We start from the raw sequence: 26,416 nt of genomic DNA on the forward strand, positions 1-26,416 counted from the left end.
TTGGAGAAGTAAACTCCGTTTTGAGATGGCCATGTAATTAGGACCTGAGGGCACTCTCTAGAAGCTGAGAGAACCCCCTGGCCAACATCTCCCAAGAAAATAGGGACCTCTGATGTAAAGTTGCAGGGAACTAAATTCCACTAACAACCTGAATATGCCTAAAAGCTTCAGATGAAATTGCAGCTCCACTTGGCACCTTGATTGCTGCCTAGTGAGACCCTAAGCAGATAATCCAATTAAGCTCTGCCCAGACTTCTCATCCACAGAAACTGAGAGATAACAAATACATGTTACTTTAAGCTTCTAAGGTTGTGGTAATTTGTTACTTGGCACTAGAAAACCAATACAAGAACCAACTGCTTTTTCTTTTCTCTGGGCACTACCCTTTACTCCCCTTGTCCCACAGGAGTGCCTCCTAGCAGTCAGGTCTATACATTACACCATGATCCTGAAAAACTGACATAGCTGATTGGATAGAGGTGCACACCTGACTCAAGCCAGAGTAACTAGAGTCTGGAAATTTGAAGATGGGGCTAAGAGGCTCCAGGTGGGAATTTCTTGAATGGAAGAGAGATAGAAACTTGAACACTTTAGCAACACTATCTTCTGTCCAGGGTTGCCTGTAGATATTAAAAGCCCTGAGGAAATGTTCGAGGAGAGAGAGAATCTATCTATAGCAATCATCTGATTACAAAAATAATTATAAAAGTCATGGACCCATGTGAGATGGAGTGATTTGCTGTTAAAGAGTCAAGGTAAGGAAAAGCTGAAGAGAGTCAAGGTAAGGAAACATAGCTACTTATTGTCCAATCGGTGAACATAAAAATTTTTTCTAGTTTCTTGGAGTCACCTATTTGTATTAATTATTACTAAAGAAACCATTCCTGTTCAATTTCATATCTACCACTGCAAGGAAAAGGTAGTAACACTATTATCATTCACAATGCAATGGCTCTTCAGGTCCTATTATAATTGGAACCGTATAGATCTTTTTGCCTCTGCAGTTCCATAATGCCATTTATTTAATGCTGATTACAGCATTACTCATATTGCTTCAACATCCATTGTACTGCCTGTGAACACTGGATACTAATGACTCAAATGGTGTTAGTGTATTTGTTCATGATGACCACAAACACAGGTCTCACACAGAGAATGCAGGAAAATGCAAACAATTATTCATACTGTGGTCATGTTAAATTTATTGTTTGGAATGTATTAATAGCATTTATTTATAGAACTTACTGCATTAACATAGAATAGCATATCTCTCAACCATGTCCTCTCTTGAATTGTCTAGACCTTAATCACTGCATCCCTAGAATGTGACTCTTTTAAGGTTGGCTGCAGCCCTGCTTTCCATATATAGTTATCAGTGGTGAAGATAGATGAGAGGCCCTGGATAGATGAAAAGAGCCATCCCATTTGGGCAACCAGTGTCCATCACTTGTTCATCAAGGCTTACAACCAACCCAGAAGAGAATGTCACCATGTTTATTAGAGGTAAAAAAGACATTGATTGAAATGGCCCATTGGCTTTGTGTTGCTACAGTCTCAAAAGCCCTGAAAGGAGGCAAGCATTGCCCTGAAAGGAGGCAAGCATTGCCATGATAAGTAGTGTCTGATATGTGACACGGAGCTTGCAGAGGGGTGGTGTGACTGCCCTAATGCCAGCAGCAGGGTGAGGGCAGGAGACCCCAGGATAAAGGATGTCTGCAGACACACATACCTTTTTCAAGTGCTCTCCACTAGAGGTGGTTCCTTGGTCTGACCAGTCAGGGAAGAGCCCACATACTGGCTCACACAGTCAGCTCCAGACCAAGGATGCATGGGGGGACAGTGGTAGCCCAGAGCACTGAACTCATCCTGTGTCTGATATTAGTGAAAATCACCCTCAAACCACTGAAAAAGCATCATTAAGGTGGCCCAAACTTGTGCGATGAAAGAAATAATGCCATGAAAGAAATAATGCCCCAGCCAGTGGGAGCTTTGGCCCTCCAAGTTGCTCTCCAGGAACTGGCAGGGCCATCTGGCCCTAAGCCACCCTACAGGTGCTAGTACCAGAGATCCTGCTGCACTGGTGGACCCTGAGCATGGTAAGAGGGCAATATGGTCAGGAGGGCCTGAAGGGAAGAAACAAAGAAGCCAATAACATTTTCTTTAGGCTTAGGACTGTCCCACCCAACAGGTCCTGCTGACCTGGCTGGTCCCCACCACCAAAAGCAATAGAACATCTCAGGACTTCCACTGTCCAGGACCCACATAGTACTACATTTTGGCTCCATCCTGCTGAATGGTCCAAGACACTCGAGGGGAATTAGGGCACCTCAAGGAAGGCCAGGTGCAGGACCAGGCTAGGAGCCCTGGTTGCCCAGGTCTAAGGGCAGTATTGCTTTTTTTTTTTTTTTCAGTCTTCTGAACTAGGTAACAGAAAAGCTAGTCTGAGGAAAGAATAATGCACATGCAGAACAAATTCAGCAAAGAGACAGAGAAAGGGTGCTGCTTGAATAGAGGATAGTTTCTTTTAGGATATTTCTGAAACTGCATTCCTGCTCTGGCATTCCATCAAACACCACCTTCTCTTTATAATATGCTCCCCCTTTTTGTTGTTTAAGTCATTTTATTTTTATTTTTGTTACTTGCAAGCAGAGTGAGCCCTAATGCAATATTTAGAGCCAGATTCTTAGCTTTGTAGGTTCAGAAACTCAACTTTACCATTTCCACCAGAGCTAATCTCCTGGGGACCAACATATTAAGAGGACCCATAAACAACTGATATGCATTTCAGAGTGCCAATTTCTCAATCTATAAAGAGAGCTTAATCCAGATGAACAACTTGTGTGGATAAATTCACTGGGAATTTCACCACAGTAGGTTAAGTGTGCTCAGGAGAGAAGACAAATTATCAGAGGGCTGTTTGGTGAGCATATAATAAGAATAAAGAGAATGGGTAGAATTTTTCTTTCAAATTAGGATAGCTGAAATGAATTTCTTTTGTAGGAATATTTCTCTTTGAAAAATCAGCTAAAGTCCTTGAACTCAAATAACCTCTTCTGGTCATTATCAGATGTATTCACGCATTTTGTTCATTATCCTAGACTTACTATAGAGGATTTTTCTCTTGACACGTAATTCTCCCAGAAAAATTTTGCTAATTACAGTTAGTACAGTTGATTAACTGTTGTTGCATTAACTGCATGTCATCTACCAGCTTTGTCATCTATTGTTCCTATTGACCCCATGAAGTCACTATCTCCTCTCTACTCCCAAGGGTGATCACTATCCAAGATTAGTTTGGCTGCTTTTGAACTTCATGTAAATGGAGTCATATAGCATATGCCATTTTGTGTCTTGCTTTTTTCAATTCAAGACTGTATTTGTGAGTGAAATAAATACTGTTCAATAATCTGAGTGTAATTTGTTGTTCTTGCTACTCTATTACACATTCCAACTGTGTAAACATATGACAATTTATTTATCTAGGCTACCACTGATAAGCAATTGGGAAGCTTCCAGTTTGGGCTATTTTGAATAGCACAGCTCTGAACATTACTATATACATCTTCAGTGAACATTATGTGCATTCCTGTTGGTAATATACCTAAAAATGGAATTTCAGGGTCATAGTGTACGAAAATGTTCAGATTTAATATATTCCGACATTTTCCAAAGTAGATGTATCAATTACTTTTTGCAATGTATGAGAATTACAGTTGCTCTACATGCTTTCCAACACTTAGTATTCTCTGATTTTTCATTTTAGTCAGTTTGATGAATGCATAATGGTATCATATGGTTTTAATTTGCATTCCCCTGACTTGCAGTACCAACCAAGACATAGAAAGCCCACAATAACCTATCTTTCCTATTGATTACAGTGAGAAACTCAAGACAAAATACCAAAAGCAACTGCCTGAAGACTCTGGAAAAACAAAAACAAAAACAGGTAAATTGGAGTGGAGAATGAAAACCTGGAGAAATGTTCTGTATGTTTGCTTTTCCTCTTTTCTCACAGCTTTTGACCTAAGGCCCAACACCTAGTGAAACTGTGGTGACATGAAAAACCAACAGAAACCTGTATGTCTTGCCAGAATGGGGATAGGGGGCTTTTGTGAGCCAAAAGTTAGTCGGGGGAATACTTAGCTCCCCCTCTTCTGGTTTTTCTTTCTTTTTTTTAATTTCTCTCTCTCTCTCTCTCTCTCTCTCTCTCTCTCTGGGCATTGGCCCAAGAGTGAGGCCCTAGGCTTGGATATCTACAATACTAACAGAAGCTCTGTTTTTATGGACAAAGGAAGTAGAAAAGGAGGCCTTTGTGGTCTGAAGAGTGTAGAGGGAATCCACATTTTTTCTCTCTCTTTTCTGTCACTGCTTTGTCTCAGAATCTGCCCTAGTCAGCTGCTATGCCAGGCTGCTAAAACTCCAAGAGGAACCTCATATTTCTGGTGAGAGGACCTTGCAAGACAAAAGGAGAAGAATGTAAGAGGAGAGAGCTAGAGAAGAGGATCCCCTAATTCTATGTATGAACCTATACAAGTTCTGTGTTCACACCTAAACTGAACACGTGCAGAACAAACACAAAATAGCATAGCAAAACTGAATTTCAATTTAAACTACTGCTAACATCCCCAAATAATCCCTGAGTATTGTAGGTATAGGACATAGCAAAGCCTTTGAAAACCCAGCTGACATGGAACCAGTACTCATAGAAGATGAGACCGAACTTTTGACCTGAACCAAATTGGATCGATTGCCTTCTAAAACAAAAAAAAATCAACATTCCCTAAAGGCTTTTAACAGGACTCAGTCTATGCAACATAATGTTCAAAATGTCCTAGATAAAATCCACAATTACACAGTATAAAAGAACTGGAAAAATGTGACCAACTTGCAAGGGAAAATATAATCAACACCTGCTAACTCCTAGATGACCAAAATGTTATAATACAGATTTTAAAGCAACAATCATAACTAGAGAGTAGCTGAACAATTTCTCTCCTAAACATAATCATACTTGCATAAAGACATTTCAGTCAATGATGAACCACATATACAAAGGTGGTCCCATAAGATTACAATACCATATTTTTACTGTACCTTTATATTTAGATACACAAATACCACTGCGTTACAACTGCCTACAGTATTTAGTACAATAAGATGTACTAAATGCAGGTTTGTAGTCTAGGAGCAATAGGCTATACCATAGAGCCTAGGTGTGTAGTAGGCTATACCTGCTAGGCCTGTGTAAGCACATTCTATGATGTTCACACAACAGCACAATTGCCGAAAGTGGCATTTCTCAGAACATATCCCTATCATTAAGTGAGGCATGACTGTATATGCTGTATTCTAAAAAAAATTAATGCATTTATATACCAGAATCTATGCATAAGAATGCTCATACTGGTGTTGTTTGTAATACCAAGCCTGAGAAACAGAAGGAATAAACTGTCACAAAACCACAAAACGGAATAGTATCAGTACACATCAGTGCAAATAAAAGAATTACACCTATACACTTCTACATGCAACTATCAGTACACATCAGTGCAAATAAAAGAATTACACCTATACACTTCTACATGCAACTACCTAGGATTAATTTAGAAGCATAATGAACAAAAAAAGAGTACATAATCAACTATGCTTACACAGCTCATAAAATTAAACATACATGTATGTTAGGTTTTGAAGGGAAGGCAAGGGTTAAAGAAAGAGAGGGTGGCTTAACAACAAATACAGGATTTATGTCCAGCATAAGACCTACAGAGGTGGGAGACCAGCTTAATGCCAGTGCCCATTGCTTCTTACAGGCTGGGGTGATTTATAGGCCTGGGTGGGAGTGGTCTGGGGGGCCATGGCCTGCTTCCTGGGAACATGTTGATAAGGTGTTCCCAGGACGAGGCGGCTCTGGCCCTTGTTCCAATGGAATGTGGTACTTTCTCCCAGCAGAGTATAAGATGCAGCCTGTTTCTCACGCCCAAACCCCGTGGAATGTTTCACTTTGACTAAGGTCTGCAAAATGGCAGGGGGGCTTACAAAAATGGTGCAGTTTGGACTAACAATGTACATAAATTTTTAAAAAGCAAAAGAATAAATCCCAAATATGGGAAAGTGTTATCTGTGGAAGAAAGTAATGGGATGGTATCAGAAAAGACACTGGTAATTTAAACAGTGTTGACAATGTCTCAGTTTTAAAATTACCAGCTGGTTCCCATGTATAAGTTGCTTACTTATCTGTTACACCTATTTATGTATATATAAAAATAGGTTTCTAAACGACATCCCATGTGTATGAAATAACAGAATTTTTATGCCTTATTAAAATAATTTCTCTAAACACTTGAAGAGCCCGAGCCGCCTCTTACCCTAAACGAACCCCACGCCCCTGAATTGATCAGTCACTTCCGCCTCCACCTTTCCAGCTCCACCTAAGGAAGCGGAAGTACTTTACTCTTGGGTCCTCCCACCTGTAGGGGGCTCTCCGAGGCTTCTAGTGCCACGAAGGCCTCCTGCCTGGGTTGTCCTTATGGCGCCTGTGAGTTTAGTTCTAGAAAAGATATTTATATTTTAACTTTTCCATCTAACAAACAGTAGCACAGGCATCTTAGTCTGGACAACAACGTACAAGCTGAATTCCTGGCCAGTTCCCTCATTATCAAACCCTGACGCAGTAGTAGGCGCGAGTCAGGCAGTGTGGGGACAGCCCCGAGTTGCCGAAAGTCCCCGGCCCGTTTTCCTCCTGTGAAGACATAGCTGCGGGTGGCTGTGCTGGTGGCGTTCAAGATGTCGACCAAGAATTTCCGAGTCAGTGACGGGGACTGGATTTGCCCTGACAAAAAGTGAGTTCAAGAAGGGTCCTGAATTGGGACGGAGTTTGTTAGTGGAAGCTTTCCCAGGTCCGTCCGGCATTTTCCTTTTTTATGATTTTCTGTGCCTTAAGACGGGTTGAGGCGGCGAACCGCCAGTTCCCGGGCGGGAAGAAGGCTCCCAATCTCCTCACGAGAGAGGTCTTTCCGGGAGCCTTTGTTCTAGATATGTCTTCAGCGTTTCCTCGACATTACCTCCGCAAGGTAGCCTCTCTTTTTAGAGTGCGAGATGGCTTACCTTTTTGCCCCCACCCCCCACCCCCGCCCCGGCCAGGTTTCAGCGATAGGAAATCTCTCCAGTCAGGCCAGCTTGGTGTTGGATCTCCCCCACGTGACTTTTCTCTGCAGAACTTTACTCTTGTTCACGGAAAATATTGCTTTCTCGCACTCGTCCTTTTGCCTCTTATAGTTCACCTTGTTTTGTATTTTTACTCAAACTTTTCCTCCATACTATTTTCCCCTTTTCCGGAAGCTCTACCCTCTTCGGTTTGGGAAATTCTGACATTTTCTTTGTGGATCATTTCTCCACAAGAATTGGGCTTTTCGCCTCCTTAGAGCCGAAAAGGAGGGAAGAGGCCTGTGTTTTTGCCTACTCAGCCCTTAAGATGCCTGCAGCAGAGAAGCACGTGTGTTAGTGGCTCTGCTTTTTGACATTGTTGCCAAAGCCAATGTACTCTGCTCGATAGTTAATCAGATTTTTTTTGAAGGGTGCACAAATAGGTGTATCTATTCGGAAATAACATGGAAAATAATTTAATGTACAACTCATGTTCACATAAAAGCCTTTTATTTGTTGTACCTAAGTTAGCCACAAATAGGTTTTGATTGTAAAAAGCAAAAACTTTGAAATAAACCTGGGTTTAGTTAAAATTCTATTACTTATTTAACTGCTAAAAAAGGAATAGAATTTTTTTTTTAATGAAAACATGAAATAACATGGATAGGGTGTGTAAACAGTGACGTGTAGCAAATTCTAATTGGTGGCTATTGATAGTAATTTGATATTAAGATGACCTGAAGGAGTAGTTCAGGCCTAACAAATGATACTGAATAGAACCAAAGTTATATGTTATGGATAGTATTGCTCTGAGTGGTAAGACATTATTGAAAATGTTCAAAAGATTTAGAACAACAACTTCTGACTTTGTTGTTACCTGTAAAATAATGTGCTTTTGTCAATGTCTTTAATGACAGCACACCCAGAGGTAGGACTCTCAAGGAGAGTTCATTTCGACTCATTTACAAATATATGAATAGAATGTTGTTTGTACAATATGTTTAAATGCAGGATAAATTTTCAGAGTATATTTTCCATGCTTAATGGAGTTAAAAGGAATATTTTTAGGGGAAAAACTTAACCTAAATATTATTTAGAGTGTTTCACTTTAGTGTCATCCCATACTTCACATCTGTATTGTATTCTAGTATAATGCCTTAAAAATCAGCTTTTTAAAGTTTAAGCATTCCATGTTATCCAGAGCATTTAACATACTTTTACCAATATACACGTGCACTTCTAAGGTCATGTGAGTGAACCAGTAATTCTTTAGGTTTGAGTTTGTTGAGTATAAGCATAAAGTCATACTGTACTACATGTGTTGAGATTATTGGTTTTGGTGGTTGTGTCATATTTTTCAGCGAAGTCTCAGAGGTTTGAGAAATGCCCTGTAAAACTCAGTTTTCTTACAATTATTGAATCTTTTTGTATTTTTAGTCAGTACAACCTATCATATTTGGTTCCTTAGCATCCTACCTACTACATGTAAAAAGATAATTTCATTAAGATCCATGAAGCCCTCCTTGATTTATAAGTTTTTTTCCTCATTGGTCCACCCCTAGGGTTTAAAACTCCCTGATAGCTTGTAAGTAATTAGTGAAGTGGAGTTAACTCTCACTTTCAACTTTGTAACGGGATTATAACTAATGATATGTGCTAATGTGAGGACTTGAGGCAGAGATCCTAAGTAACTTAATCAAGATCACATAACTGGTAAATGGAGGATTGGGATATCTTATTCTGAATTTGTGGCTCCAATCAAGTATTTTTCCCCCAGTAAATTGTGAGGAGTTTTTTGTTGGTAACATTGACATTAACATGACTAAGATGGATTAGAAGTTATGAATTCCAGATATGTAGTGAGGACAAGTTAAAATGTAAAATTTTACAAATTTAAATTTTTATAAATGCTTTTTAATCTGTTTTTAGATGTGGAAATGTAAACTTTGCTAGAAGAACCAGCTGTAATCGATGTGGTCGGGGTAAGTATTTAAAGAAGGTTCTATTTATACTGTATATGTATCATTTATTTATTTCTCCAGGTTCATATTGCATGATTTTTCTGTTTTCAGAGAAAACAACTGAGGCCAAGATGATGAAAGCTGGGGGCACTGAAATAGGAAAGACACTTGCCGAAAAGAGCCGAGGCCTATTTAGTGCTAATGACTGGCAATGTAAAACGTATGTTTTTTAAATTATTGTCTGCTCTTTCTTCCAAAATAATAGATCTGGCCACTACTTGTTTATATTACAGCTCTTATTAGTGACATTGACAAGCTAGGGTAACCTTTTAAATCCAAGGTATTGTTATTCAGTCTCATCTTTAAGTATAGTATAAAGAAGTTTTAAATTATTCTTTGCATTTTTTAATGGTAATAGTTGTCACTATGATGGATTATGTATACCAGTAAACAAATGCTTATGGTAAGCTCAAAACCAATTGGGGGATGGTGGTACTTAAAAGTACTAAGGCCTATTTCTTCCTTTATTGAAAAATCCCAATTTTTAGACTGTATAGTTAGTGTGAAATACACCACAAAACTCATTTTGCCTGTTTACAAAATAATGTTAGATTCATAAGTTGTGTGCCGTAAGTAATTAAGTCTAATTATAGGTAGGTTTCTTAATGATTTCTATTTTCAGGCTTAGATTTAATTCTTTATTGATTTTTCCAACTTCCATCTTTTCTCTATGCAGATGAATCCTATGTGTATGAAAGAGGTCTAAATAAAAAAAGTATTAAATAAATTTCTCGTTTTGTTTGTATTTTTTGTTTTTGAGATGAGGTCCCACTCAGTCACCCAGGCTGGAGTGCAGTGGGGCGATCTCAGTTCACTGTAACCTCTACCTCCCAGGCTCAAGCAATCCTCTCACCTCAGCCTCCTTAGTAACTGGGACCACAGGCCCGTGCCACCATGCCTGGCTCATTTTTTTATATTTTTGGTAGAGACAGGGTTTTACCATGTTGCCCAGGATGGCCTCGAACGCCTGAGCTCAAGCATTCTGCCTGCCTTGGCCTCCCAAAGTGCTGGGATTACAGGCGAGGCATGGGCCACTATTCCTGACCCTAGAGTCTTAAATAAATTTCTGATCCTCAGGATTATAAATTTGTATTGGAAAAGTTTCCAGCTACAGATTTGGTCACTGGATTTGGTATGCTTTGGAATTCAGTGCTTGAACTGATATTTTTTATAGGGTATAACCATACTCTTTAAGGTATATTCAGAGACTGAGAAATTAGTGGAGCCGTTAATTTAAAGTTATATTTTTTCATAAGACATCAGAATTTCTATACAGGTTCAGTATCACTTACCTGAAATGTTTGTGGGTTCAGCATCCCTAATCTGAAAATCTGAAATGCTTCTGTGAGCGTTTCTGTTGAGTGTCATGTCCTCTCTCAAAAAGTTTTAGATTTTGAAACGTTTTTGGATTTTGGATTTGTGGATTAGTGATACTCGACCTGTGGTTATAATTTGTCATTTACTTCTCAAAATGACAGAGGCACTTTTCATACTATATAAATTTTGCTTCTCTGCTTAAATGGTTCAGTCCGTTGTTGGAACCCACATTTACTCTTCAGGCCACTGTACATTTTCTTTGTTTACATTACCACTTAATAAACATTTCTTTGACAGTGGTTTCATCCTAGTTTTTATTTTAAAATTCTAAAATATCTAAAAATTTGATATTCATCTATATTATAGCCTACTAATTTAGTATTTTTCACTTCTAAAGTTGCAGCAATGTGAATTGGGCCAGAAGATCAGAGTGTAATATGTGTAATACTCCAAAGTATGCTAAATTAGAAGAAAGAACAGGTATGATAAAACCACATTGTAACTGAATGATTTTTTTTAAAGCACTAATTATTGAAACAATAATTGTATCACCTTCGAGTAAGAGCCACAGTAAGTGGGATTCTGTTTATTCGGCCCTGAATGTTTCTTACTGGGATTTTTTTCCCCCCATACACACATACAAATCTTTTGTTTCACAATTTATAAAATAACAGTGTTAGGGACCTTTATCCTAACAAGGAGGGACATAAGAATACTTTCAGAAATATTCTCCTCCTCTCCCTTTCACTGGTTTGCATGTTTGTTATTAGTAATGATATAATGATACCATTTTTAAATTCTTTTGATAGCCTGCTGTGACTTAAAGGGCAAAGCCACACCATTTAAAGTGTTCTTCTAAAGCTTTGGCAATAATTCTGAAACTTAAGCTATGTACTAGATCATCTGAAAAACTTTTTAAAATATCGATTGCAAAATGCAGAACTGTTAAAGTTATTTGGCGGTGGGTTTCCAACATCTGCAGGTTTTTTGGATGGTATTTGATAATCATTGGCCTAAATAATAGTTGATCATTGGCTTTGTATGTTACTGGTGAAATGAAAATGTTTACCTAATAGCATATAGTTTTTCCATTATCACCAATTAGCCCAACTTAATTTATCTGTTTACTTAAAATCTGATTTGTCTTTCAACTGCTTATATGTCACATGATCAAAGGATTCCTTCTATATCTAGTCACCCTGTCAGACTTAGGCTTGGTGAACTGCTTCCCTGTTTTCTTTGCCTCTCTAACTTTAGGCCGTTTTCATTGTCTGTTTAGTTTCTAGGGATCAGAGGGCCACTGTTCAATCTTTTCGACCTAGCTCTTCCAGACTTCAACAGAAATTCTACTTTTATCCCCCCCCACCCCTTTTTTAAAACTTACATTCTCATATGTGAGAACATTATAACATAATGACCTTGATCCATCCCCCCTTCCCCGGCCCAACCGCCACTTTCAACCCTCAAATCCTGCCTTATTCTTAGGAAGTGATTTTGCCTTTCCACCGATTGGGTAAGTTAAGGCCTTCTGACAAGGATCTCGTTTTTTTCTTCCCTCACCTAAGGTATGCACCGTACCTCCTTCACCGCCCCCACCAACCCCCGTTTGATTGATTGTTTATTCTGTCTCCTTTGCAGGTTTCTCTTCTTTTGGCCACTGATGTTGGGATTCTTCGCAGCCATCCCTGGCCCTCTTTCTTTCCTCTATTTTCATGGTGTTTTCTTCTAAGCCCAAAGTTTAAGTAACTTTGCCATGATAACCCAAGTTTTATGTCTCCAGCTCAGACTTCTTTGACCCATATATCCAGCTGCCTATTCAACATTGCCATGCAAATGTCAAACTCATTATATTCAAACTGAATTTGTGATTTTACCCCTGGGACCTGACCCTCTTCCAATGATCTCTTTCTCATGATTAGTACCACTCACCATACATTTATTACATAAGCTGGAAATCTAGATGTCCTTCTTAGCCTAAATAGCCCTTTCTTGATATCTCCCATACCCCAAAAATTCTTTTCCATTACCACCCTAGGCAAAGATATTACTATGTTTTGTGGAAAAATAGCCACTTAGCTGGTTTCTACATGTTTTTATTTCCAAATTTAAAATCCTTTTTTAAAAAACCCATTTTGATTGCTTTTAGGATAAAGTCTAAAATCTTTTTAACAGTTTCAAAACTTAAAAAAACTTTGACCTATTTCCTGACTCCTTTATAGTTTCATTATCACAAGAACTATAGTTTAACAGAGAAGTAAGCAAATTTTATATTGATAACTTCTCACTTTTCTTATTGTCATTTTTCAGTCATTCTGGTGTCTCGAACCTTTCTCACTTCCCTTGCTACAAGTATTTGTCTTTGCTGGTAACAGTTGAAGGTGTGAAAAAATAACTTACTCTGTTGCTTTCCGCTTTCTTTTGGCTATTTGTAATAAAGCAGTGCAGGGTTTGGGGAGCATTTCCTAAGCATGAGACAGGATATGAATAAAAGAGAATGTGATTCACTACCTCTGAAAGATTGCTGGCTTATCCTGTGTAATTCCATCAAATTGTTCAGTAATTTACTTCCTCTGTTTCAGTATTTAGGATTATTTTTGTTTTTGTCAGCTTTTTAAAAAAAAAAAAACCATTAAAGATAATGGCATAAAAGCAAACTTAGTACATTGTGATTTTTATTCTTTTGGATTCTTTCCTTAGAATATGTTCTCAGGAGTTGAATTAATTGTTCAGAGTGTAGACTCACAGAGTTTCCCTGTTAGTGCCTTAGTTCTTCCTTTGAAGTACATGTTATATTCATCCCCCTTTCCCGCTTTTTTTCCATTGTCACAATCTTGATCCAAACATTCATTTTAAACCTGTGTTTGATTCTTTCTTGGCCCTTGCTCAGCTTTTTACATTATACTGTGAGACAAATTTGAAAATATATTCATTGTAAGACTTACTAAAATCTACGGAAATTCTTGGTTGCTTTCTAAAGCTTTCCATAGAAATTCAAATTCATTAGATGATTCCAGAATTGTGTTTTCTGTATTCATTCCTTGAAGACATTTATAGGCCACTGTGCAAGGTGCTGGGGATACCTAGGTGAGCAAAAGAGTCTTACAGCACCAAAGATTAATGAAGTCCTCTTTAGGAAAGCTATGCTTAAGCTAAGAAGTGAAAGATGAGTTACCTGAGTAATGGATTAAACACTCTTCTTTCTGTTTGTGGAGAAGTAATTAGGAGAGGTGGCGGCAAGAGTGGAAATAAAACCAATTTATACAGCATTATCTGAAGTGCTTCAAATTAGTAGAATGAAGGAAACATACATATCATTCCATTGATTCCACTATCTCAGGTATTCAGTGAAAATGGTATGCTTCAGTTTTTTCACGATAGGGAGCTAGTGTATTTTCCATTTATACAGAGTTAATGAGCTAGATTTATATTGTATGGGTTCATAGAACATACCTTACCAATGTCTTTGTTGTCAGCAGACTATTTTGCTGCCTCTTAAAATAATTTTATTTACATACTTTTGAAAAATTAACTACCAGAGTTATAGTTCACTTTCTAATTTTACTATATTTTTGAGCTTTCCATATTTGTCATATTACTTTTCAGTTTTTTCCTATGTAAATTATTTCCCATTTAGATCCCATGTATGTTTAAAAATATTTTTATTAACTTCCAAGTATTTTGAAGTTTTCACTAGTACAAAGTATAATGAAGAAAAGATGCTATATTAGTGTGGGTTTTTTTCAGAAAGTGAAATTTTAAAAATATTTTTTAAATACGATAGGCAAATTTTAAGTTACAAGTCCTAATTTTTATAAAATATTTTTATTATAAATCTATTTAATATTTTGCTGATGAATGAAGTCCCTAAGTCTGGAAATCACCGGCCTTATGTACTGATACTGCTCTGGAGCATGTGACCAGTTAGATTGTATTACTCTTGATCAACACATACCTCTTTAATTTTCAATGGGAGACTTTTTCAAAATATGTCAACTCACTTTTCCTAAAACTAGCTCATTTTCTTTAATTCCAGTCTCTCCTTTAAGCTTATGTCAGAGACCTGCCAATTGAATTGTATACATTGGTTGTGACATGAGAGAATAGTGGTTTGCTAATCTCAACTACTTTTTAATATAATCATTTAATTTCAAAATTTACTGGCTACTTCAGAGAACCTGTGTGACTTTTACCTATGTGTTAAAACCAATTAAACCAGGGCCAAAGGATGGCCTTTATTGTGTTATTGTGTTTGTCTGTGTAATTAGGAATTTTCCAAGCTCTAATAAGGCCTGCTACATTTTAAAGTTGCAAAATTTCAGTATATCAGAAGATTTCAGACTATTTGCAGTTGGTAAACAGTGGAATTTAATGATTGGTTGTTACTGAGCCCACCCTTCCCAGAAGAATTACGATTAACTGTAGAGGAAAGTCCTTTAAAACTTGGTTATAGCAGAAGTTTGAGATGTTTTCCACCAATACTTTCTATGAATTAAATAAGTCATGTAGGGCAATTTGGAATTGAAAAGAGCTAGAAGTACAGCCATATGACGTTACAACTAAGTTCTCTGTATTTTCTGTGGTGATTTCTAATATGCTTTCTAAAGACTAGTAATTTATTAGATGGGTAGGCAGCTGTTGTTGATTAGATGTTTTTTGTTGTCTGGAGATTTGGGCATGATGTGTTTATTATTTAAATCAATTGTCATAGGGTAACAATTTGTGCCCTCTTTTTTAAGGATATGGTGGTGGTTTTAATGAAAGAGAAAATGTTGAATATATAGAAAGAGAAGAATCTGATGGTGAATATGATGAGGTAAGCTATATTTTGGTGTTCAGGTTGAATATAAATTAGAAAAACAGAAAAAATTCTTAAATGCAAAGGAAAACAAACTTTTTTTTTTTAAGTGCAATTTGAGTCTTCAGCAACTGATCATTTTCAGGAAATCATAAATATCTAAAATAATTTTTTAGAAAATGTATTAAGTTTAATGCATTATCAGCTGACAAGTATTTTGAAATTGTTTTTCTCTAGTTTGGACGTAAAAAGAAAAAATACAGAGGGAAAGCAGTTGGTCCTGCATCTATATTAAAGGAAGTTGAAGATAAAGAATCAGAGGGAGAAGAAGAGGATGAGGATGAAGATCTTTCTAAATATAAGTTAGATGAGGTGAACAGTTTTCTTGTCCTATTTCCTTTTTGTCTTATTGGAGTTATACCATAACATGAATGCTTTTGACAACCTCAGACACTTGGTGAAAATATATTCTGTGTTTTCATTTGTTCTCACAAAGGTTTTGGATTTCCACTCTTCCAAGTACTATTTGTACTTGGAACACTACTGTTCTGGAGATACAGTGGTGACCGAAACAGAACCACTTTTCTCTTACACAGTTCTAGAGGAGGAAATATATAAATAGGTAATTTTGATAGCAGTAACGTTATGAAGACACATGATGTGATAACAGTTTAAAAGCAACTTTGGTTTTTGCCGATGGATAATGTCTAAGGAGGTGAAGTTTGAGCTGAAACTTGAATGATAGGAAGGAGCCAGCAATAAGAGCCGAGGTGAGAGCACATTTAGGCAGAGAACAGCAAATACGGGTTCCCTAAATAGGAGATAAGCCAGCAGCCTTCAAAAATACCATACATTGGCCAGTATAGTTAGAGCAGAGGGGAGAATGAGATGAGGGGGACAGCACACATTTCAGGTCTGGTGATACTTGTTCTGTCAGGCCAGAGTGTAAGTTTTATGCCATGTTAAGGGTACCTTAGAGCCTGATCATAAGAGGTCTTGGAATGCAACTAAAGAAATAATAAGCCAGTTTTGAAGTTTTTAAGAAAAAAGTGAGATGTGTTTATCTGTCCTGTGTTTCAGAGTGATGACTGTCAGTATATTGAGATACTAGAGAGGCAGAATGGATCTTCAGATTTGAGGAGACCAGCTAAGAGGTTACTATAATATGCTAGAGAATAAGGAACAGAGTGTCTAAGACTAAAAATGGTGATTTCAAGGACTTTTAAGGAGGTGGACTTGAAAATTCTTGGGTGATGCATAAGTGTGACAGAAAAAGTGTGTATGGCCTCCAGGTTTATGTCTGTGCAATACCTGAGACAAAGTTGTGAAGTCTCTATTTGAGATGAGTTTAGTAGGTGAATTTTAGAATTCAGAATTAATTTGCTGAGATACCTGTGATATATGCATATGGAGTTGCTCAGTACACCTAACTGTTTTATCTTTCCTGGTAGGTAACACTAATATCTAAATGTGTAATTATAATTGAATTTTTGTTAGGATGAGGATGAAGATGACGCTGATCTCTCAAAATATAATCTTGATGCCAGTGAAGAAGAAGATAGTAATAAAAAGAAATCTAATAGACGAAGTCGCTCAAAGTCTCGATCTTCACATTCACGATCTTCATCACGCTCATCCTCCCCCTCAAGTTCAAGGTCTAGGTCCAGGTAAACGGGTACAGGTCAAGGGTAACACCAGTCAAAATGTCAGTATCTAACTTTTTTATTTATAAATTTTGTTTTTCTTGACGAAATAAACTTTCCTTTTTATTTTAAAAATTTAATTCAAATCAACTTTTAAAATAATTTTTCAGCTTAGTACCATACAGTTGTTGTCCAGTATTTTTAGAAAAGTAAAGTCTTAGCATGAAACTTCCTTAACCTATTTTAGCCTCATGCTTTTGACTAAAATAGACTTAAAAACTGAATTAAATTTTTATATACACTTACATTTAATTAATCTAAAGAGATAGCTTACATATAGAAATTAAGTAAAGGGGAGAGCTGTATTTTAATTCAAGATGTTAAAGGCTAGCACAGAAATTTTCTAGGCATTAAATCATTGCTTATTACATAATGTTTTTAATAGTTTGCTTTGATATCAGTATTGTGAATAACGGAGCAAATTCAGCCATATTAGTTCTGTTGACTTCATGCTCATAATTTTGAGAAGTCCAGGCGTAAACTAAAACTCTTTTGGTGTACTTGAATATTCTTTGTTTGTTGATGTAAAATATGTAATCTCTGATTTTATAGTTAACAATAAAAATTTTAGGTGAGTGAAAGCAGTGATTTAAATTTAACAGTGTCCTCTTGAAAAACCTTAATCACAGTTAAATGATGGCATGGGCAATGAATTTTAATCATATTTAGGAATAAAATACTAGATATTAGTGTATAACAATGAGATATATGTTAATTGAGCACTACAAAGCCTGAAAGCTTAACAAAGTGGGGCTATAACTAGTAATTTTTTGGTAAAAATATAGTGATCTTTTTCTACAGGGTATTATTATAAGGGACAAATTATAGTTGTAAATTAGATTAATGAATTTTGTGAGTTTTAAAATTTGTACGAACCATGTCTCCCCTTGTGTCATATTTTCCAATAATATAATTACCTAACAATGACAGAATTATACATTTTCCCTTTAATTCTCTAAGCATTGAGTAAACAGAAAAATAGAGGGATGAAATACACACATGCCAACATTCAAAAGTTTGTACTAACTAGAAACAAAAATAGAAGGGGATTTATAAAGGAAAATGATGGAGACATTTTAGAGAAATTAAGTATAAATCACAACATTCTGTTTTCTTGGATGTATTCTGGGTGGCTTCTAGTTACTTGTAAACAAAGTATTCATTGTTTTTGTAATAAAGTGATAATGTTTTATTTTATAGTTGAGTGGCTTTAGGGTAATTTAATCACTTGGAAAGTGATATTTTTTTAATTACCTTTTGTTACTAAATCTTATCTAATTTAAAATACTATGTTTTGAAAGTATATATCTTGTATAGTTATCTTTTTATATGAAAATGAACTCTAATACATATCTTTCTTTCAGTGTTCATATCACAAAGCTCAATTAAATGGTCCTGGAAAAAAAAAAATCGTTCCATGTTGTTCCAGGTCCCGTTCAAGAAGTTCTTCCAGTTCGCAGTCAAGATCTCGTTCCAGTTCCAGAGAACGTTCGAGATCTCGTGGGTCGAAATCAAGGTGAATGAGGTAGCATCTCTCTGTAAAGCAGAGAGAAAAATATTTAAAGGCTGCAGAAGATGTTGCTGCTTTTTTTCCCCTTATTTTGCTTCTACTTCTCGATTTTATTTTAGCATTAGAAAACTAATGCACTTGCCTCAGCTTAATTTTCTCACCATGAAATGTTTCCATTGCCCGCAGTGTGCCAAGACATTCCCATGATTGAAATCAGGTGGCTATTTTGCAATATGCAGCGTTTATTATTTTGGCACTAAGATGTTATGAAGTAGGAAGATGAAGCCAAGTCTTATCGCCACATCTCTAGTATATTAAGATTATTTATGGCCAGGCACAGTGATTCATGCCTATAATCCCAGCACTTTGGGAAGCTGAGGTGGGAGGATCACTTGAGGCCAGGAGTTCAAGGTTGTAGTGAACCTTGATCACAGCACTGTAATCCAGCCTGGGTGACAGAGGAGTGTCTCAAAAAAAAAAAATAGTAGTTCAAATAAAATTACATATGTAAATAAAAGGAAAAATTTTCTTCATTATTAAAAGGAAGAAAAATAACCCTGCCTCAAAACAGGTCCTGTTTTGCACGGCAGTTGTTTCAATATTTTCAGAAACAAATTTGCCATTTATATCAGATAAAGTTACTAGAGTACTGTATACACATTTTCCTTTCTAATTTTACACACACTATTATTTATAGAGCACAAAACACTCAAAACTAAATCAGGAAGTATAGTCGGTTAGTTGAGATAGGATGTGGTCTTAAGTAGTAAACAGTGTTCTAAACTTTCAGGTTGCATGTAGTCACATCTGTAGAGGGAAACATAATTTGAAAGATGCTCTTGCAGGAAATTTTTCTTTGTTTAGTCAAAATATGCTCTCTTTGTTTTTAAGTTAATTTATGATGACCTACTAAAGGCATCTAAAAAATAAATAAGAAAATGAAATTCCATATTTGTGGAAATTCATATTGAAGTCTAACCGTGGCTGTTTTGGTAAAAGTATTTGCTGCTTTGAATCAAATTTAGCATTAAAGGGCTGCCACAGTATAATCATGTTAAGGAGAAAAGAATGTTGTGCACACTTGCATTGTAAGCCAATAAGAAATAGATAACAAGGCCAGGCTCAGTGGCTCACGCCTGTAATCCCAATACCTTGGGAGGCCAAGGTGGGCGGGCTGCTCGAGCCCAGGAGTTCAAGACCAGCCTGGGCAACATAGTGAGACATCGTCTACTAAAAATAAAAATTAAAACAACCAGCCAGGCATGGTGGTGTGTTCTTATAGGCTGAGGTGGAAGGATCACTGGATCCCTGGAGATTAAGGGTGCAGTGAGCCATGCTTATGCTACTGCACCACAGCCTGGGGAACAGCAAGATCCTGTCTCAAAAAAAAAAAAAGAATAGAAGTAGAGAGCAAATTATTTTTTATTGTTACCATTATTTAGTAACAATATTTAAGGGCTTTATAGGTAAAAATCCTTAAGTTCTGGTATTCCCTTTGGGAACCATTATAATTAAGGTTTACAGAACACCCATCATATTCTTCCCAAACATTTTTTCATTGCTTGTAACTTTCCAAAGAATTCTCCTTTTGGGCTTTCTGGTTTTATTTTAAGCCCAAAGGTGAATTTTTTGGGAAGTTTGAGCTAAATTCCTTCAACCAAAATATACAAGTGAAGAAAAAAAATTTGTATTTAAACATTTGCACATTTACTTCTACCTGAAGCATGTGAATGTCAACACTTCATATTTCATAAGTAGTGGGTTTTCATAAAAATAAGTATTGTAAATATAAATCATCTTAAAGTTAGTTTTTATTTCTTCTTGAATATTTAGCAGTTAAGTACAGTTACTAGTCTTTTGTTGCTGTGCCATATACCTGGTTTTTCCATAACAGTTTAATGAGTTGAATAATTCCACATGGAATTATGTTTATTTTCCTCAGGAAGTGGTATATAAGATACATATTTTAATCCTCAAATGGAAGGATGCAGTTTCTAAACATAAAGTCCTGTTAATGCAGTTACCTGCTGATTTTATAATACTATAATATTTGTGTATACTTTGAAAAGCCTTAAAAAAAGTTTAAATTCTATTTTGATATAGTAAGCAGGGTTTTAATTACACATGATAGAATTTTAAAGAGACAAAATTTAAATGTTTAAGTAGAATGTTTTCATGATTGATCCAGAAGTCTTCTGTTGAATAAGCAGTAAGTATTCTTCCTTATAAAATTTTCATAGTTGTTATAAATCCTGTTTATTTTTGGAGCTATCTGATAACTAAATAATCTTCCTTATTTCTTCTTTTAATGAAATGTTTGATTTGTTTCTCAATCAATGAAGATCCAGCTCCAGGTCCCACAGGGGCTCTTCTTCCCCACGAAAAAGATCTTATTCAAGTTCATCATCTTCTCCTGAGAGGAACAGAAAGAGAAGTCGTTCTAGATCTTCTTCATCTGGTGATCGCAAAAAAAGACGAACAAGATCACGGTCACCCGAAAGGTTTGGGTTTCTGTAGAAATAAGAATGGGTGTTCTTAAGTGTGTTTAATAGATAAAGTAAACTTTCCTAGTCAAGGGTTAGATTTTTATTATCTCTTGTGTTCCGACTTTCTACTTTTCAACTTTGAACTTCAAAAAAACATTACTTTGTTTATCCTTTGTACTTTGATCAGGTTGTTTAGAATTGTAGATCAAACCATTCTTTGATCATTTTATTGTTTAAATTTTTAGTTCCATTTATAATTTTTATAGCCAACTCTCGGTTATTTCTGTCTTTTGAGATTGCAATTCAGAAGCTGTATGTCGAAGTAATTTATGAGTTGACTTTTATACTTAGGCTTCTTTAAATACTAATAGTCAAGAATTCTAGAGCATCTAATAAAAAATTAACTTTCAGGTCATTGGGAATCTGTCCTCATTTAAATATGTGTAAATGCATTTCCACAGCAAATTGCTTCATGCCCTTTGTCTATAAGGAAATTATTCCTTGTAGCTAATACATTTTTCATTTTGCAGTCCAAATCTTTTTTGAGAAAGGCCTATATTAGGTTACTTTATCTGTACTGACACTTTTAATATTGGAAGAATGCAACTGTCATCTGTCAGCCTTTTCTGCAACAGGCTAATTACTCAGTTTCATTAATTTTCTCTTTGTTCCCAATTATATAGTCATTTTAATGGCTTTATTTGTAGTCTTTGCAAATTTTTCATATTTTATTAGCTTGTGAAAATAAAGATTATGTAAAGTCTATTAATTGCTGGGTTCAGTGGTAGGATTATCTCATGATTCCTACTTGTACAGAATGATTAGTTTTGCTTCTTCACATTTTGGAGTTTAGATGTTAAGATTTCACACAGTCTTGTTTCTCTGCATTTGTTTCTTTGTAAAAAAAATTACTCTGTTTTTGAGTGGAATTCATTCTGTTGCTTTCTTACCACTTCTGCAAATTTTTATCTTAGCCACATATAATCCCCCTAGTTTGTTGTCATCTAAACTTAATGAACATGTTCTCTATTCCATAAGCCAGGTGATTGGTGAAAACACTAAACAACCCTGAGCCCAGGGCCAACCCCTACGGAACACCACTACTTTACCCAGGTTGATATTGACTTATTCATACTAGCTGCATGAATATAACCCTATAGCAAATTGTACAATCATCTTGTGTGACCTAGATTTCCAAAACTTATTTATGAATATATTTTCTCATACACAGAAGCCTTGCTGTATCTTTTTTACATAATAGACTTCTTACACTTTCTACACCGTGTCACAGGGATTGGTTTAGTCACACTTCCATTACCAAGTTTATATGCTTTTGTTGTACATTTTCTGTAATTTTACACATTTTTGCAAGGCTTTTCTTTGATATCTTAAATAATTGAGAGGTGGCTATATTTTGAAATGAGATTCTTTTGAAATTGTAGAGAATTTTTTATTGTATTTATATGATAACTGGGCTCATATCCAAAGTCTAAACATCAGATAATTTTATGTGTGTAAGTTCCTATCTCAGTTTTTAATTTTTTTGCTAGCATCATGGTACTGAATTTTGTATACTTTCACAGTCTTAAGAATGAATGCTGAGATTTAGCTCTAGCTTACTAGAATGCCTACTCTCTCCATTATGTCTTACAGACGCCACAGGTCATCATCTGGATCATCCCATTCTGGTTCCCGTTCAAGTTCAAAAAAGAAATAATGTATTAAAATTTACATCTTAAAAAAATCCAGTACAGTGCATGAAGCATATTTTTAAAGAAGTTGGTGTCTTACTTGGTCAGAAGTGCTAAATCTGCTAGTAGAGGTGCATGCCTTTCATTGCTTTTCAAAACAATACAGCTGTGTTTATTTGTGAAGTTAAAAGTAAATAGCATTTTAAGCCATAATGTCCCAAAATAGATGTTCTGTCATTCATTATTTACAACCATTTGCTTCATTTAAAACCAGCTATAACAAAGTACTTTGCTTCCTAATTTAAACCCATTTTTGTCATTTCCAAATACATCCTGTCCATTGGCTAAGACAGGATTACCTAGGCTTGCCTGAACTTTGGGCATGGAGGCAAGACTGGAAACTAGTTGGAAACAACATACTTATGGAAAAGAAAGTCAGCCTTTTTATGCTGTTAACAGATGTCAGAGTGATTCTCACCAAAAAAAGTTAAACTGTGTTGTAAGCAGCCAACTGTAAATGTCTATTTTGAAATTCCCTATGCTAAGGGTGCCTTAGAATCATTGTGTCCCTTTTATCCAGCTTTACTTTTTTGCTCCACATTTAATGCAAAAGAATCTTGTGATGTCTACAAGGAGAGAAGTGGGATATATTTTCCTTTCTGACACATAATTTGGGGCAAAAAAGAGTCTTAAGAGTTTATCTTTTCTCTGCTGATATGGTTGCTTGATAAAGACATCTCAAAATGTTTACCAATGTTTTAAGAAGCTTTGTGTGATATTCTTCCAAATCTAGTTACCAAATATAATATGGTAGAAAAGGCTAAATCATACTTAATGAGCAAATTGAAGTAAGCTTTTAAAGTATATTTCTCTTTTGGTGAAAGGCCAATGGAGACATTGTGAATTTAAGTGAACATTTGCCTCAAGATGTTAACTATAAACACACTGCATACAATTTTCTTCTGAATAACAAAGGAATGCTTATTGCTGCATGATGTAAGCAAAAGTCATTATTTTTCCTATTCATTTGAAATAAGTTATGGCTTAAAATGCTTTTGGAGTTTATTTCTCAAAATTAAAATCTGGTCACATGAGCTTTAGTTTGTTTTCTGGTTTAAAAAATAAAAAGGTTTCTCTTAACAGTATTTCCAGTGACAATGCAAGGTAAGTATATCAAAGGAAATCAACAGTTGTGCTTGGGGGCTTTTTGTTATGGGATATTGATTTCTTGTTTTTTTTCCGTAACATTGTCTGCTGCAATTTAAATAAAAATTACGACATTTTAAGATATTTCATAGACAAACCAAACAAAAATATATGTTTTTACTTTAAAGTGAATGTTTTTCTCTTCAGCTGATCTAAAAACGAAAGCAAAATATCTTATGTAGAAATATTTTGATAATATTTTTACAGTGAGCTTTCCCATGTTTTTATGTCTTAAGTTTCTTTGCTGCGTTTATGTAGGTTGCACAAGAACTTTTACTCACTTGTAATTGTGCCTCAGACTTTTTGAAAGTCTACCTTCTAAATTGCCCAGACGATCTAGATTCTACATGTTACCATTGGTTTATTCTTGTGCTTTCTGTATTTAAAACTTTGGCTGTACTAAGCAAATGCAAGGTTATAATTTAGCTAATAGTAGTTTACAGACAATTCTGATGATTATGATTTCATTTGGTTTAACTAAGCTGTACTAGTTCATTTCATAAGGAAATGATACTGTAGACAAATGTAAATAAAGCCTGTGAGTCAAGCATCAAGTGGTGTTTGTTAGAAATAAACTAGAGATTTTTAAACTCTGATCTAATGTTCATTTTTAAACTAATTACAGTTTTCTGTTACCTTTGATTTGTTAATTTTTTACACTCTTTATATTCACCTACCTTTTATATATGAGTGCTTGGTATTTTAAATTCCAAAGCCATTATCACTGCAACCTCAGAATTTTTAATTTAACCTTTTTTTCGTTTTAAATAGAGAGCTCCTAAATTAGTTGCACACTTCTTGCCAGAACATTACATCCCTCATTCCGTGTGGTAAAATACCATATCGTAGTGTGCTTCCTGAATTACTCTTAAACTGTCACCTTATATAAAGCACTCAACTGTCAGCTTAACAGCTAAGTTTTCTTAAGTTTCTATTTGGAGTCCTTTCATCTAAACAATATTGAATGATATCTGGTAATAAATGTCAAAGTTTAGAACTAGATCTAAATACAAGATCATCTCTAGGCACAATTACCAAGCTAAATTAGATCTCTGAAACCATGTCATCTCCCCTTCTTGCTATCTTGTGTACATAGCCAGTGTTGTGGATGTTGGTAAGAAGGTAGGGAATTTCTCCACTTTGCCCCCTGTTTTTGACATAAGGTTTAAATGTTTTTTAAATAGAAATACCCTCATGGCTTTCCTGACCTGGAAATGGTATTTCTATTTCTGGGGAAATTGAGTAGACAGGTTTAACTAAAAGGCAGTTTCGTTTGTGTGTGTGTGTGTGTGTGTGTGTGTGAGAGAGAGAGAGAGAGAGAGAGAGAGAGAGATTTGTTTGCAGGCATTATCTAATTCTCCCTATGATCTTGTGAGAGTATATACTCTTGCATATCTTGTGTTTTGCGAAAAGGAGGGTTAAAGCACGGGGAAATTAAAAACTTGCCCAAGGAAGCCACAGGAATAGCAAAGTAGGGATTCACCCCCAAACGTGATGGGAAATTTCAGTATTATGTGTAATAAAAGCCAAAACTCTTTGAGAAAATAAATGTGAAATTGTTAAGCCCGATAGATATTTTTTAGTCTGGTAATTTGGTAGAGAATATATAATTTCAGCCAATTATAGTCAGGGAGGTTAGACAAACACTATTTTGGATAACTTTAGATTTAAAGAAAAGTTGCAAAGATTGTGCAGACAGTTCTCATATATCCCCACTAAGTTTCTACAGTCATTAGCATCTTAAATTGCCATGTGTGTATATTTCTCAAAACCAAAACCAACGTTGGTATGTTACTATTAATTACATTACAGATTTTACTTGAATGTTATCATTTTTCCCCTTAAGATATTCCATAATCTAGAGTACCATCTTGTACTACTAATACCTTCCTGCTCTATTCTCCTCTATGACAGTTTTTCATTCTTTCATCATTTTTGATGATTTTGACAATCTTAAGAGAGTACTAGCCAGGTATCCTCTAGAATATCCACCGCTGCATTCTGTATTTGACTGGTTTTTCTCACGATTAGACTGGGATTATGGGGTTTTGCAGAGAATACCACAGAGGAAAAGTGTCTTTCTTGTCACTTCCTACACAGAGGAAAAGTGTCTTGTCACTTCCTGTGCAGGGTACATCATAACCCTGTGACTTCACTGGGAATGTTAACATTCGTCATTTGGTTAAGGTAGGGTTTGCCCTGATTCACCATTGCAGTTACTGTTTCTCCTTTTACCTACTGTTACTCTTTCAAATCAGGTTATACTAAGTGTAGTCCATCATCATGATAAGACGGGGGAATTAAGTTCCATATCCTTTTGGGGTTAGGTATCTACACAGTATTTGGAATTTTTCTATAAGAAAGATTTGTCTCCATTTCTTTTATATATATACTCAGTTATATTTATTTTATACTTGTTACTTATTTTTCATATTGGCTTTTGTGACCTTTGACAAGCCTTTATTCTCTGTTAGAGGGGAAAGTAGATGGAGAGAGGGAGGGAAGAATTTATGGAGAGGTATCAAATAGGAGAAAACATGG

The 26,416-nt window shown here is 35.8% G+C and overlaps 1 protein-coding gene, 1 long non-coding RNA gene and 1 other non-coding gene across 7 annotated transcripts in view; 2 read left to right on the plus strand and 1 right to left on the minus strand.

Annotated features, from left to right (window-relative positions):
* Positions 1 to 6,459, minus strand: part of LOC134809014 (uncharacterized) — a 298,651-nt gene extending 292,192 nt beyond the window's left edge. For all 4 annotated transcript variants that reach the window (XR_010153495.1, XR_010153496.1, XR_010153497.1 and 1 more), the window contains exon 1: positions 6,369 to 6,459. This is a non-coding gene — a long non-coding RNA (uncharacterized LOC134809014). The remainder of the gene's footprint in view (positions 1 to 6,368) is intronic.
* Positions 6,459 to 24,465, plus strand: ZRANB2 (zinc finger RANBP2-type containing 2). Of its 2 annotated transcripts, XM_003308150.6 has the most exons (11): positions 6,459 to 6,842; positions 9,076 to 9,128; positions 9,219 to 9,327; positions 10,882 to 10,964; positions 15,221 to 15,297; positions 15,517 to 15,651; positions 16,777 to 16,946; positions 18,412 to 18,498; positions 20,835 to 20,993; positions 22,017 to 22,091; positions 22,632 to 24,465. In XM_003308150.6, the coding sequence occupies exons 1-10, from the start codon at positions 6,787 to 6,789 to the stop codon at positions 22,048 to 22,050; spliced, it is 963 nt and encodes a 320-aa protein (XP_003308198.1). In that variant the 5' UTR covers positions 6,459 to 6,786; the 3' UTR covers positions 22,051 to 22,091; positions 22,632 to 24,465. The 2 variants fall into 2 exon arrangements, with proteins under 2 accessions (XP_003308198.1, XP_001166823.1); XM_001166823.6 differs by lacking the exon at positions 22,017 to 22,091 and having other exon boundaries at positions 6,473 to 6,842.
* On the plus strand, positions 20,052 to 20,137 carry MIR186 (microRNA mir-186). Its single transcript, NR_031987.1, has one exon. It is a non-coding gene; the product is annotated as a microRNA mir-186 (primary transcript).
* Positions 24,466 to 26,416: the final 1,951 nt, after the last annotated feature.

Source organism: Pan troglodytes, chromosome 1, assembly GCF_028858775.2.
Source record: "Pan troglodytes isolate AG18354 chromosome 1, NHGRI_mPanTro3-v2.0_pri, whole genome shotgun sequence".
NCBI lineage: Eukaryota > Metazoa > Chordata > Mammalia > Primates > Hominidae > Pan > Pan troglodytes.